Source organism: Arvicanthis niloticus, chromosome 2 (assembly GCF_011762505.2).
Source record: "Arvicanthis niloticus isolate mArvNil1 chromosome 2, mArvNil1.pat.X, whole genome shotgun sequence".
Lineage (NCBI taxonomy): Eukaryota > Metazoa > Chordata > Mammalia > Rodentia > Muridae > Arvicanthis > Arvicanthis niloticus.
This window is the reverse complement of record NC_047659.1, coordinates 62,083,524-62,097,748: the sequence shown is the minus strand read 5'-3', so window position 1 is coordinate 62,097,748 and position 14,225 is coordinate 62,083,524. Positions and strand designations below refer to the sequence as shown.

Here is a 14,225-nt window from a genome sequence, read left to right as displayed (position 1 = left end):
GTTGTTAAGAGATATTAATTGGCTAAAACCTCATCTTAAGCTTACCATAGGAGGATTTAAACCTCTGTTTGATGTTTTCAAAGGGATGCAAGTCCTAAATTAAATCATATGTGTATTTTCTTGAGTTTATCCTGCTTCAACACAATTAAATTATGTGTTGTAGCCACTGTTTAGAATGTTAAAAAGGGTGTATTCTGCCTTTGTCTTGTTAAATGATATATTTCATGAGGTATAAAATGCTTCAGCTACAAGATTTAATAGCTCTAGCAATTTGAATAACATTAAAATTAATAAGGTGTTTAAGAATGCATCTGCACAACTGGAGTCGGTGTGTGTAGACCCTTCATTTTTCTTTATGTTATCCAACTTTCAGAATAATTCTGATATCTTGGATTGTAAAAATGTTACATGCCTTTTGGCACAATGCTGGAATGGATCACTAGACCTAGCCATGGTTAATCAAGTTACAGCAGGTACTGTTGTTCATCAAAACTCAGAAAAGATCTCTAAGGCTTTGACCATTTTACAGAAAGTGGATGCATATCAGGCATCCTGTTGGTCAATCAGAGAGTTGATTTGCTCCAAGCCCATGTGGAGCAGCTCACGGATGTGGTTCAAATGAGCTGCGTGTCAGCAACCCCACATCCAGGTATTACACCTCTGAGATTTGTGAATGATACATTTATTCAAAGCCATAATCTTTCTGCTTATTTAAAAAGGAGTTGGACTGGGGAGTTGGACCAGGTGCAGCAGCAATTGCAGATCCGGATTTCGAGCCTTGATGGAGTGCAGATGGACCCTGTTTCCCCTGGAGATTTTACTTCTTGAATTTCTTCTGCCTTTTCTTTCTTTCTTTCTTAAATGGGTGGAGACATGCCTGCTTGGTGCTGCCCTATGTTGTGGATTAGTGTTCATGATGGTTGGTCTGTAAGCTCAGAGCCCAACAAAAACATGACAAGGCCGCTATAGCCCAAGCACTCGCAGTCTTGGAGCAAGCATCTCCCCCTGAAATTTGGCTATCTAGACTAAGAAAGTAGCCGATGACTGAGACCCTCAGTCGATGCACCCCAAGGGTTCAGCCCATTGCACTGGGTCGATGAGAGGTCTAAGTCCAGCCAGCCCTTGCCTAAATAGCTGTGGTACCTGAATAGTAGGTTGACAGTCCTTGCACTCCTGGGAGCTATACTCCATTGCACAGGGACGGGTGTCAATTCCTCTTTACATCCCCTTAGCCCTTGCACCCAGAGGACTTGTCTCCATTGCACCTGGTAGGGTAAGGGAGAATCTTCGGGCTGTAAGCTCTTGATTGCTTATTCCCCCAAGATGGAGTTTGCTTGATTGGGCTTGAGTTCAAATCTTGATTGGTGCTGCGCTTAATAGGCAAAAGGCTGTTTCATATTAATAATTTAAACAGAGAGAGATGTTGGGAGCCGCAGTCAGCATTCGCCATTCCAAGATGGCGCGGGCATCCCGTGTCTCCACTGGTAAACAATTAACTGCGCAGCTGCAAAGGCAGAAAGCCCGCCAAAGTCACTGGCCAATCCCGAGGCGTAATATTGGGTGATGAGTGAACAGCCAATCAGAAGTGAACACGTCAATCTAGGGTGTATTTAAGCGGTGCCTCTTCCTGTCTTGGCCCTTCTGCTCGGTCTTTCATGACTGCTGATACAGATTAAAGCCTCGCTGTGGTAACTACCCGAATTCTGCCTCTCGTGTTTCTCTTCCACTGGTGAAAAGGGGACACGGGAGGCGCGCAGAACACCCTCCAAAATTATAATTGGTGTGTGTGTGTGTGTGTGTGTGTGTGTGTGTATGTGTGTTTGTATGCAAACATGTACATTTTACTTACTGTTTCCATATAATGCTGCTTGCAATGTACAGGTATTTAGAGTTGATCACTTGGAATATTATTTTCTATAATGTTGAAACTGAATTTTTGATATACACATAATAATTACATATATTTGGGGAGAATCTGACATTTTGATTGCATGTGTTCATTATGCAGTTAAGTCTGCACAATCCACATAGTCAGCAAGGGAAAGAACTTTTTATATTTTTATATTGGATGTTTTCTTTATTTACATTTCAAATATTTTCTTCTTTCCCAGTACCACCCCATCCCCCCAAAACTCCTATTTCATTTCCATCCCCCTGCTTCTATGAGGGTGTTCCCCCACTCACCCACCAACTTCCTCCTCCCCGCCCTGGAATTCCCCTACACTGGGACATCTAGCCAGCCTTCACAGGACCAAGAGCCTCACCTCCCATTGATGCCTGACAAGGAACAACTTTTCTTTTTATAGTGATAACACTAAACTTGTTTTTATCTGACTACAGCAACAGGACAGGAACCAAAGTGTCTCATTGTTCTTTCTAGTTGCACAGGACATCTTTTCAGAGATTTACTTTCTGTTAAAGCTGAGAGACATTACTTCCCTGCAGAAAAGAATTGCATAATGTGTCAGTATGAAGCAGAGTTGGAATGAGCCACAGACCAAAAGAAATTAAACTAGAAGGAAGGCAAGTGAGCATGCTGGAATCTCAGTAAAAAGGGCAAATAAAATAGTCACAGGAAGCAGAAGGAGGGAGAGAACTGGGTAGGACAAGGGAGGGGAGGGTAATTAGGGGTAAGATCAAAAGAAGAGGGAAAATGGAGAGAGCCTCAGAGGCCAGGAGAATAAACAGAAATCTGCAGCTGGCAGAGAGGTGTGTGTGTGTGTGTGTGTGTGTGTGTGTGTGTGTGTGTAAATCTCTAGAATCCCCAGGGACCTGGAATGGAGGAGACTCCAAGTGGTCAATGTAGGTGACTTTAGCCAAAATGACTAACACTGGGGACATGGAACCTAAAGAAGTTACTCCCTGTAGTGTAGTGAGGAATGATGCTGAGTGGAGGAATAAGAATATCAACCCACAAAAAATATCTTTCAACCCCAAAATTGTCCTGTCTAAAAGAAATTCAGGGACAAAGATGGAAGGAATGGCCAACAAATACCTAGCCCAACTTGAGACCCATTCCTCAGGCAAACACCAATTCCTGACACCGTTAGCAACAATCTTATACTTGAGATAGGAGTCTAGCATGGCTGTCCTCTGAGAGATTCTACCCAGCAGCTGACTAAAACAGATGCAGATAACCACAGTCAAATAAAGGACAGTAGAAAAGGACTCCTGTGAAAGAGAGGGTAAGGTTTTGAACTCCCTGAGGCGAGAGGAAACCAACAGGAGGACCAACAGAGTCAACTAACCTGGACCCTGGGAGTTCTCAAAGACTGAGCCAGCAACCAAAGATTGCACACTGGCTGGACGGAGGGCCCTGGCTCGTATGTAATAGAGATGTAGTTCAGTCTCTATGACTGCCTAGTCTGTGCTCAGTGGGTGATGTTATGCCTGTACAAACCTGATGCTCCAGATGGTCTCAGAAACAAAGAGAAAGGAGGGAGAGAATCTATGAAGGGTATAGAGACTTTGAGATAGAAAGCATTTTGAATAAAAATTTTAAAATATTATTCAGAAATAAAAGAAAAATATAAAAAAAGAAGAAAATTATTTAGATATTTTTTGATAAGACTTCCAGAAATTGTCAAGGAAACTGTCATCTAGGAAACAAGGGCCTTATCTGAAGGTTTAACTGACTTGGACATAAGAATAGCTCATCGTTATTTTAACATCTTATTTGAAAATATGTGTCATTAAAGATATTACTTAATCATTATAAGGGCAGACTGTAGTAAAAATGCTGAATTTTTGAATATAATTTACATTACTTAACTTTATTAGTATTGTTGTGCATCAGCTCCCTAAATCCTTGTGGCTTATAAACAAATTTCTTCAGATCTTCCACAGAGAATATATTTACCCCACCAGGACATATATCTCTACTTCAGTTTTATTAACTTTGTTATGACATAGAAATTAGTCTTTGCTTTACACAAGGGACCCTTTTCCCTAGAGCTTAATTTCTAGTTATAAACTCTCTGCTCATGAGAAATGTTTAAATTTTACAGTCCTGGGGAGAACATGTGTCAGGTTTGTTCATAAGCATAAGGCTCTAATTACTGAAAATTGGAAATGGACATATTTTATCAAGTAAAGTTAGTTTTTAAATTTATTCAAATTTTCTCTCTTCTATTGGAGATTACATATGGGAACTCTTAAATTTTACTTTGACCTGAAAAAATTTCGTAGTGCTTTCAGGAAGTGACAGCTGATGACAAATGAAACTATTCCTTTCTAGTATCAAACATCATGAGCATGAAAAATTTGAGACTAAAGATATAACATATACTTTCTGTCTTACTATGTTTCTCTGTCTCTTTTTTTTTATTTTCTCCACTGTGTCTGTATGTGTGTTTGTGTGTGTGTGCTTATATGTGTGTTTGCGTGTTGTGTGTTACTCTTTTTCTCTCTCCTATCTCTTTTACTAACTTACTTCATGACAGACTATGAGCTTCCTTTTGCCATACCTAATCAGTTCAAAAGGTTGAATAGTTTTTATGCAGTAGTCAGGCTGTCAGGTCCTGCTTGTGAACAGAGATAAGCATTTTGCATTCAATTTTCTTTGAATTTATCAAAAAGTAATTTTAATGTTATCCCTGTAGAACAATTCAAACCTGACTTCCAAGATTTTTTGTTACCAAGAAAATTTTCCTAATATTTTCTTTACATTGTCCTTTCTTTTCTTTCCTCATTTTTCTTTTTGTATGACTTAAAGATTTAATGAAAGTTACTTTTTAAATTACTTTGCTTGTGTTTGGAGAATTTTAATTTAATTGCAAGATTTCCTCCTTTCCTTTTCTTCCTTTAAAGCCTCTCCTATACCTCTACCAGGTCTCCTTCCATGAGCCTCTGTCTCACTGTTATTGCATGAATATATGTATGTGTCTATATTTTTGCATTCCTAAATATAACATGCTCATACATATGAAGTATCATATATGTATGTCTTCAGGGTTGACCATTTACCATCATGTAACCAGTTGTTGAACTCTTGATGAGTAAGAAAACATAATGTGCTTCCAGCTTTATTGAGTTGCTTTATAGTTCATGGTGTAGAGTTGATTCTTTATAGGCATTTTACTATTCATTTAGTAGGTTTGTCAGTGTCTTTCTCTCTTTCTATCTTTCCTTCCTTCCTTCCTTCCTTCTTTCCTTCCTTCCTTCCTTCCTTCCTTCCTTCCTTCCTTCCTTCCTTCCTTCCTTTCTTCCTTCCTTCATTCCATACTTCTTGTCTGTCTTCTCTCTCTCTCTTTCTCTCTCTCTCTCTCTCCTGTCAAGAACATGATAAAGTCAAGACTGTACATCTTAATTCAAGATGAAAAAATTCTACACTCTTTTGGTCTTTGTTTCTGTTTTTCTCAGTTTATTTAAAGTAATAAAAATATTCAATTTCTTCATGTGGTTTTTTTTTTTTTTAGAAAATCAGAGAAAATAACTCTACTATGAGATTGTGTTTACAGTGTCATGACATTTTAAGTCAGTCAACTCATCCAAAAAATTACTTAAACAAATTGGAGAAGTTTTTATTTATTTCTTTTTAATATAGGCAATTATATATATCATATATATATATAATATTTGTATATTTTTATATATGTAATTTAGGCAAGTATAAAGTATATATTATATGTAACTGTATTTTATGTTATGTAAGACTAGATTATATTTTGCATGCTCTAGGTTTTTAGAATTAATCATATCTAAGATATAATTTGAAAAAAAATTCTAATTTTCCAACTTATATGTAATGATTAGCCATAATTTAATGATGCTTCCTTTTGACAGCTTTTTGTATTAATATCCTAATAAATATTCTAATACAATTTTGTAAATGATTTTCAATTATTTTAATATGATTAGAGTTTACAAAACATAGCTTACAATCTTTAATTTAGAATAATTTAGGTTTTAATTTTTATTTATTATCATAATAAGATTTTTATATAAGATCTTGCTTATAATGAAACAAGTAGTTTTAATAAGGAATAAAAATTGTTATTTTTTATCATTGGGTTTTCTGAATTTTACTTTTAATTTTTAATATTATTGAAATTTAAGGACCTTTACAAGGCATTAGCTTCAGATGAAATTTCTCTAGTGCTTCAGGATGTAATTGCAGGGAGTACATTCCTAGTTTCATGTTATTAGGTTGAGTGAATGTGGGACAACTATGTATATGACATAGACAAAATAGACCACAAACTGCCAGGTCATATCTTTAATAAAGTTCACTTGTTAGATTAAATTTTATCATATATCAAATTACAACAGTGAATGTATTTCAAACAAAATTACAACACCCATATCAGAGAATATTCTTGATATAGTCATGACTTATGTTAACATGTATGATAGTGGTTTACTGAGATTTTATTTTTTGTACACATCTGAACTGTTCAATAATTTGAAATTTTCATAATTCTGTTTTCTTTGTACTACAAGCACATGTTCTTGACATTAATTCAATGTTTTTCTGCAGTTAATAGAAATCTCTTATTTTCTCCCCTTTTCTCTTCCCAGAAGTAGTAAGATCTACTTGGCTAAATTGCCATGTAGCAGACATGGATGAGGTAAACTGTACTTCCATGGCAGAGTTCATTCTTCTTGGCTTTTCTGATGTCCCAGAGCTGGCAATATTTCTCTTTCTGGTGTTTCTTGTCATTTATGGAGTGACAGTCATAGCAAACCTGGGCATGACTGTGCTGATTCACGTCAGCTCTCAACTTCATACTCCTATGTACTTTTTCCTCAGCCACCTGTCATTTGTGGATTTCTGCTATGCTTCCATCATAGTGCCAAAGATGTTCACTGACATTATCAACAAGGATAAAGTTGTTTCTTACCTGGAATGCATGTTACAATTTTATTTATTTTGTACTTTTGCTATCACTGAGGTCTTCCTACTGGCTGTAATGGCCTATGACCGCTTTGTGGCCATTTGTAATCCATTATTGTACATGGTCATCATGTCCCCAAAGCTCTGTCTAGTACTGGTGTCCTGTTGCTACCTCTATGCATCAGTGTGTTCTTTGATTCACCTATGCTTAGCCCTTGAGATCCCATCGTTTAAGTCAAATGTGATTAACCACTTCTTTTGTGATCTGCCTCCTCTCTTAAGTCTTGCTTGCTCTGATGTTACTATGAATGAGTTTTTCCTGTTCATCATTGTCAATTTTAATGAGATTCTCACTATTGTGATCATCTTCACCTCCTATTTGTTTATCCTCATCACCATCCTGAAGATGCGCTCTGCAGAGGGGAGACGCAAAGCCTTTTCTACCTGTGCCTCCCATCTCACAGTCATCATGGTCTTCCATGGAACAATCCTTTTTATTTATTGTCAGCCCAACTCTGGTAATAGTCTAGATGTTGATAAAGTGACTACTGTCTTCTACACTGTGGTCATTCCCATGCTGAACCCCCTGATCTACAGTTTGAGGAATAAAGATGTGAAGGAGGCTCTTGGGAAAGTGTTAGGCTCTAAAAGGAATACTTCACTAGATTTTATTTTTTTTAGCAAAACTTAGGAATCCATAGAGAAGACTCATATATAAGCATATAGGTGAGCTGTATAAAGAGCATAAAATAGACGGCTATTTCAAAAGGATACTTATTACTGAGTCTTAGTATTCACATATCATCCCTGTGTGTTCTCTATATGCAAAAGTACAGTTGAAGAATGGTTTTGATGTAGTACATGCATCTTCTTATGATTGTAGACTTTTATTATAGCATAATTTATGTGATATATGATCTACCTAAAAAGTGACTTCCTGATAACAACATTTTGTCAAACAGTTTATACACAGTATCTATAGTTTATAATCTAGTCTATATAATATATACATTAAGGTTGTTTGGTGTTTCCTTTACTATTTGGTATTTGAATCACTGTATTGCGTTAGAACTTCATTTAATAATTAAGGTAAAAATGAATGCAAGAATAACATATATTCACAAGAATCCAGGAAATATTAATTGCATGTTATACTCAAGGAGCTTTCAATCCATCTTATATATAATCCTTTGTGTTATTTTATTTTTGTATTTCTCTGTATTGGGCTTTTATATCATTGGCTTGCCTTATTGGTGTCTATATTTATGAACTGTCACTGACTTCTTCATACTATACTTTCTTCACTATAGTGAGAGTTAACATGCACCTCACCTCTAAGTACATCTCCAGTCTGTCAGTTTTTTGCATACACATTTGACCTTAATAAAATATTGCTTGCTCATTATAGCTAGTTCATGTTTCTTCATGCATCTTGATTCATGTTTCACTTCTACACTCCAAGATAATTGATATCAGTTTCTACCTTATCTTTACTTGTTGAAATAAAACATTATCTGGTATCTAATGTTAAAAAACAGTTAGATTAAGTTCAAGAAAGCAAAAGCTGTTTTGATTTTGAATTTTAATTTTTAAGCAATTCAAGTCTTCATTCAGTATTCTCTGTGTTAATATTGGCTATATCTGTTATCAACATGGTTTTTCACTCATTAAATAAATAAATAACATATATTCACAAGAATCCAGGAAATATTAATTGCATGTTATACTCAAGGAGCTTTCAATCCATCTAGTAGATGTGAGGTAATATGCGATCACTTTTCTACTTTAGTATAAATAAGAAAGCAATAGTTTAATGCTATAAAGTCCAGAGATGAGGAAATTCAAGAATAATTTTGAAGTAAATAAAAATAAACTTCATTTCACAAATTTCTATTAAAGAAAAAATTATAAGAATAGGCATTGAGGAATTGAGGATTGAAAATAGAGTTGCACACTAACCGGGACCCTTGGGGGCTGCCAGAAACTGAATCACCAACCAAAGAGTGAGCACAGATTGGACCTAGGCCCCCTGCACATATGTAGTGGATGGCCTTCTTGGTCTGCATGCAGGTTCCTCAAAAACTAGAGCAGGGGTTGCCATGAGCCTGTTGACTAGATGTCTGCCTGTGGATCCCAAAATAGACAGCCTTGACTGGAATCAGTGGAAGAGGATGTACCTCCTCCCATAGCAACTTGATGTTCAGGGTTGAGGTTGGGAATGCATAGGGGTGGAATGAGAAATGGGAAGAATGGGGGTTGACACCCAGAGGGGGGTTTCCTTTTCTAAGAGGAATTGAGGGGCCTTACTTAAGGAGATACTGTGAGGAGCGGAAAGACTGATATTGGGTTGTAAAGTGAACAAATAAATAATTTAATAAATAAATAAATAAATAAATATAAATAGAGTTGCAGATGACACTAACAAAGCTAAAACTCACATGAAATACTTCCAAAGATGCTGTAGCTTTCATTCAAGTTTTCCATGAAATTAAAATTAGATCATAAATAGTATTTAATGTTAATTGCTTGTTCTGTCACCTCTAGAGAACAACACAACTAATTATCTCTAGACAATAATGCCGGGGGCGGGGGGGAGAGACAGCAAGTATAATAATAGAGTTAGTAACTCCCTCAAATAAGTTCTTTTTATAGGGGCAAGAGGAGACTGCACTTACCACCAACAGGTTTGTCTACAGGACTGAAAAATATTGGTAATATTTTCCCTGTTAGCTATGTAGAACACCACAGCTTTGTGTCACCATTTCATGAGAAAACGTAATTTAGGAGAAGATTTGAAACAATAATGATGTTTGTACCTTAAATCCAAGGAATCAAAAGTGCTACTGTATTAAAAGTTATGTTGAAAGAACCTTGTTTGGTTGTGAGCATGTATTTGAAATAAGGTAGGTCATGAGTGTTTTCAAAAATATATACCTCCTTGTGTAAGTGAAAATTAGGACTAGTTTGCAGTTCAGATAGACATTTAAATTGTTGAATCACAATGAATAAAGCAAACCTTCTGGGAAAACAAAATGGAGAAAGACCTTAACAGGCTTTCCTTCTCTTCACATGAATATAGGGATTGAATGTATATTTGAGATGGCTTACAGGGAGAAGAAAAAAATTCATTAAGAAAAATACTATTCTCACTGTGTGCGAACTATTATTTCTAGATAAGAGCATTTCGCAATATTCACTCTATGTGTTTAATTTTGTATAGATATTCAGAATATCTTTGAAGAAATCTTCACATTCAATGGAATTAATTCCATAGTTTACATCTTAAAAGATTTAATTTAAATATAACAAGAAGAAATGCTATAAAAGACAACCAAACAGTTAAGGTAATGGATTGTTTAAACTGAATTTTATCATTTCACATGCAAAAATTTCATCTTGTAATGCTAATGACCATTTGACTGAAAGTGAAACCACAGTAGTTTTAGGGGTTTGGTTATTTTTTTCTTCTTTCCGATTGAAGAATTTTTATTAAACTTCACTTGCTCATGAGCAAAAAAAAAAGGCAGCATAAAAGATAACTTATTTTACATTAAAAGCAAATGAAAAATTGAATTTAATAGACAATATCCTTAGTAAATTCTAATAATATTAGTATTGCTGTGATTGAAAATGCCATAGATTGATTTGTAATATCTCAGCATGCACAAATATTAGTATAAGGTATTTTTCATAGTTGATGCTTTCTCTATGTTTCATTGGAAATTCCAGTACTATTACAATAAAATATTTCATTTGACTAATTTTTAAGAGAAAGAGCTAGGGAGTTCAGTAAAATTTGATTGCTTAATGTTTGATCACAGTTTTATATGTTTCTTTATTAATTATTGTATTGCACAATAATGAGTTAAAATTATGTTTAAGCATATTTAAGAAAATGATTAGAGCTATGAGATCACTCATAATATACTAGCAATTTAATTTCTGGTTAATCTGTCTTAATATTTCAGTATCTCAATATCACAAAGGGTATGTATTTCATCTTTAGGTTTGTTGACAGTTAGTTAGGCATGCTTTATGTGCAAACCTCTTTCCCTATTTTATTTTCAGGACCAATTTTCAGATCTCATCAGAAGGAATCATGTTTCTGACAGACATAAATCTAACTTCTGAGGTCACATTCGCTCTCTTGGGCTTCTCAGATTACCCAGAACTGCAGATTCCCCTCTTCTTGTTGTTTCTTGCAATTTATAGCTTCAGTGTGGTAGGCAACCTGGGGATGATCATGATCATCAAGATTAACCCCAAACTGCACACCCCCATGTACTTCTTCCTCAGCCACCTCTCCTTTGCAGATTTCTGCTATTCTTCTATCATTGCTCCCAAGATGCTGGTGAACCTTGTTGTAGAAGACAGGACCATTTCATTTTTAGGGTGCATAATGCAGTTCTTTTTCTTTTGCACATTTGTAGTGACTGAACTAATTCTATTTGCTGTGATGGCCTATGACCGCTTTGTGGCTGTCTGTAACCCCCTGCTGTACACAGTTGTCATGTCAAAGAGGCTCTGTGCCTTGCTAGTGCTTGGATCCTATGCATGGGGGGTGGTGTGCTCTCTGACACTCACCTGTTCTGCTTTGAATTTATATTTTCGGGGTTTCAACACAATCAATCACTTCTTCTGTGAACTGTCCTCCCTAATAGCCCTCTCTTGCTCTGATTCTCATCTTACCCAGTTACTGCTTTTTATTGTTGCCACTTTCAATGAGATTAGCACACTGCTCATCATTCTTACATCGTATTTGTTCATTATTGTCACTGCCCTGAAAATGCATTCATCTAGTGGGCACCGCAAAGTCTTCTCTACCTGTGCTTCCCACATGACAGCCATCACCATCTTCCATGGAACCATATTATTTCTCTACTGTGTACCCAACTCCAAGAACTCCAGGCACACTGTCAAAGTGGCTTCTTTGTTTTACACAGTGGTAATCCCCATGCTAAATCCCCTGATCTACAGTCTCAGAAATAAAGATGTCAAAGACACAGTCAGTAAATTAATGAATGCAAGATATTTTTCTCAGTGACTTTAAGCCTCAAGATACAATTAATTGTGCTATTGAAAAACACTCCCAGGGACTAAATGACTAACCAAAGAGTACACAGAGGGTACCCATGGCTCCAGCTGGATATGTAGCAGAGCATAGCCTTATCTGGCATCACTAGGAGGGGATCCCCTTGGTCCTGGAGGCTTGATGACCCAGAATAGGGAAACACTAGGCCTCTGAGGTAGGAGTGGATGGACAGGTGGGGGAGCACCCTCAAAGAGGCAGGGGGAGGGTGGAGTGGACAGGGGACTTGTGGAGGGGAAACTGGGAAGGAAGAAGGATAACATTTGAAATCTAAATAAATAAAATAACCAATAAAAATGCAAAAAAAAAAAAAAAAGAAATACATGTTTGGTTTTGAGTGGATGAACTGTGCATTAAAAATTCATTTTAAAACTCCTGAATTTTCAAAACAGGAAAAAAAAATTTCAAGTGAAAAAATACATTTTAGGACCAAGAGATGCTATTATGTTTGGCTTGAATATACTGTATAAATGTGGTTGACCTTAACTTTAGTCTTTGTCATTAATGTGTAGTGTAGTTTAGCTCACAGAATGATTCTGTGTAACAAATGAAAATGTATGAGTCATATGTGACACATTATATGCATGTGACAACTAATTACACTGCCAAATATTTATTCTTTGTGACAAATAAGACTGGAGTGCTAAAAGAGTTTCATCTCCACAATGTGGATGTAGAGAAATAAGTGGTAGTTAGGGAGAGATGGTTTCATCTTTTCATGATTTCCAAATCCAATGTTATTTTGAAATACCATAATAATGTCTCTGGTGAAATGCATTTTGAAACATAGGAATAATTGTTCCTAATTTCATATTGTTTTACCCTGTAATTTAGATGATAAGCACTTAACTACAAACAAAACAACAGGGAAGCCATTTTATTTCTCATGGCTTGTGAAAGAGTGTTGTTTCATTCAGGAGCACCAACCTTGCTCAGAAGGTAATTATGTTTTATTCCAGCAACAATCCAATAATTACTTGGAGCTATTTTTCTGTGTCTTATAAATAAAAGACTTGTTATAATGTGTTCCAAGAAATGTACATGAAAATAAATTGTTCTTACTATTTTAATTATTTAATTTAGCACTCCAGTCTCAGTGTGGTTGGCTATACAAATTTGTAAAAGGTTTAGAAGCATAAAATGGCATTTTAGAATGTTGACAAATGTTAACGATATGCTCATTTCAATTTTAATACTATTTTACTGTTATTTATTTGAAATTATAGTTGACATTGAATGTTTCAGTGCAGTTGTTTTAAAGCATTTGTATCTAATTTGCCTTTGTTGTATACAAAAAGTATATTAAAATATCACTTCTAGTTTTAACCTAAATGGAGAAAAAATACTGCTTATAATAGAAAAGTCTTATAGTCCTAAAATTATTATAATATTTTTATTAAAAATCTCAAAGATAAAATATTAGACTTAGATTTTATTTTTATGAAGATTGTTCTATACTTTTGTTGAATTACATAGAAAATAATGGTTTTGTATTTCACATTTTCTGCATCTACAACAGAGAAGAATTAAAAGACATTTTATTTTAACTTTTCAAATGACTAATTATCTTTCACAATAGTAGGATGTCAGTAAAAGTGGCTGGGGAACTGCAGGGTTCCTCAGGCCATACTGTGTGTAGTTGGCTGGGAATGATCTGGGTTCCTCCAACTGGAAGTTAGGCCCCGGTGCTCACTAAAGGCCTCTCCAAGGCTCCTCACAGCGTGGCCCCAAACACGAGAAAGTCCTTGGGTTTCCAAAACCGGTTTATTGGCATGAGGGATGGTGGATGGATCTGGATGCACCTCCCCCAAAAACCCAGGGCAGACCTGAGTTAAATAGGAAGGGAAAGAGGGGGGAGGGGCTGCGGAGGAATGCTTATTTGGCTCCACCCTTTGGCCTTCAGGTACCTCATTAGTATGTAAATCTCTCTAGGGTCTGAGGCCTGTTTATCATGCCCTCCACCTGTGTCCTATGTGACTGAAGGGTGCAGGTTGAATGGAGATTAGTGTCAGAAGCCTGGGTTCTGGGGGCGTGGCGGATCCCACAACCCAAGAACCAGGATACCCTTCCATGGCCAGAGAAGTAGGAATATAGTAGAAATATTATGTTAATTTTTAAAAAAAAATTAAATCATGTTTTGCCACTTTTAATTAATGAATTATTGTTTCTTTTTCTGTAAATAATAATGTGTTTTCATTAATAAAAGATGATGGCAAGTAAGATTTTACTCTCAAAAATAACATTTAAAAAAATTAATTTAGTTCCATCCATTTGACTGCAAAATTTATAATATCCTCATTC

General features: G+C 35.9%; 2 protein-coding genes across 3 annotated transcripts; both read left to right on the top strand.

Annotated features, from left to right (window-relative positions):
• Positions 1-4,012: 4,012 nt before the first annotated feature.
• On the top strand, positions 4,013-8,242 carry LOC117704285 (olfactory receptor 5L1-like). 2 transcript variants are annotated; one of them, XM_034496383.2, is made up of 2 exons: positions 4,013-4,089; positions 6,520-8,242. In XM_034496383.2, the coding sequence occupies exon 2, from the start codon at positions 6,561-6,563 to the stop codon at positions 7,524-7,526; it is 966 nt and encodes a 321-aa protein (XP_034352274.1). In that variant the 5' UTR covers positions 4,013-4,089; positions 6,520-6,560; the 3' UTR covers positions 7,527-8,242. The 2 variants fall into 2 exon arrangements, with proteins under 2 accessions (XP_034352274.1, XP_076784384.1); XM_076928269.1 differs by having other exon boundaries at positions 4,018-4,029.
• Positions 8,243-9,489: 1,247 nt separating this feature from the next.
• LOC117704114 (olfactory receptor 5D16-like) lies at positions 9,490-13,255 on the top strand. Its single transcript, XM_076928268.1, has 3 exons — positions 9,490-9,519; positions 10,056-10,179; positions 10,904-13,255. The coding sequence occupies exon 3, from the start codon at positions 10,935-10,937 to the stop codon at positions 11,877-11,879; it is 945 nt and encodes a 314-aa protein (XP_076784383.1). The 5' UTR covers positions 9,490-9,519; positions 10,056-10,179; positions 10,904-10,934; the 3' UTR covers positions 11,880-13,255.
• Positions 13,256-14,225: the final 970 nt, after the last annotated feature.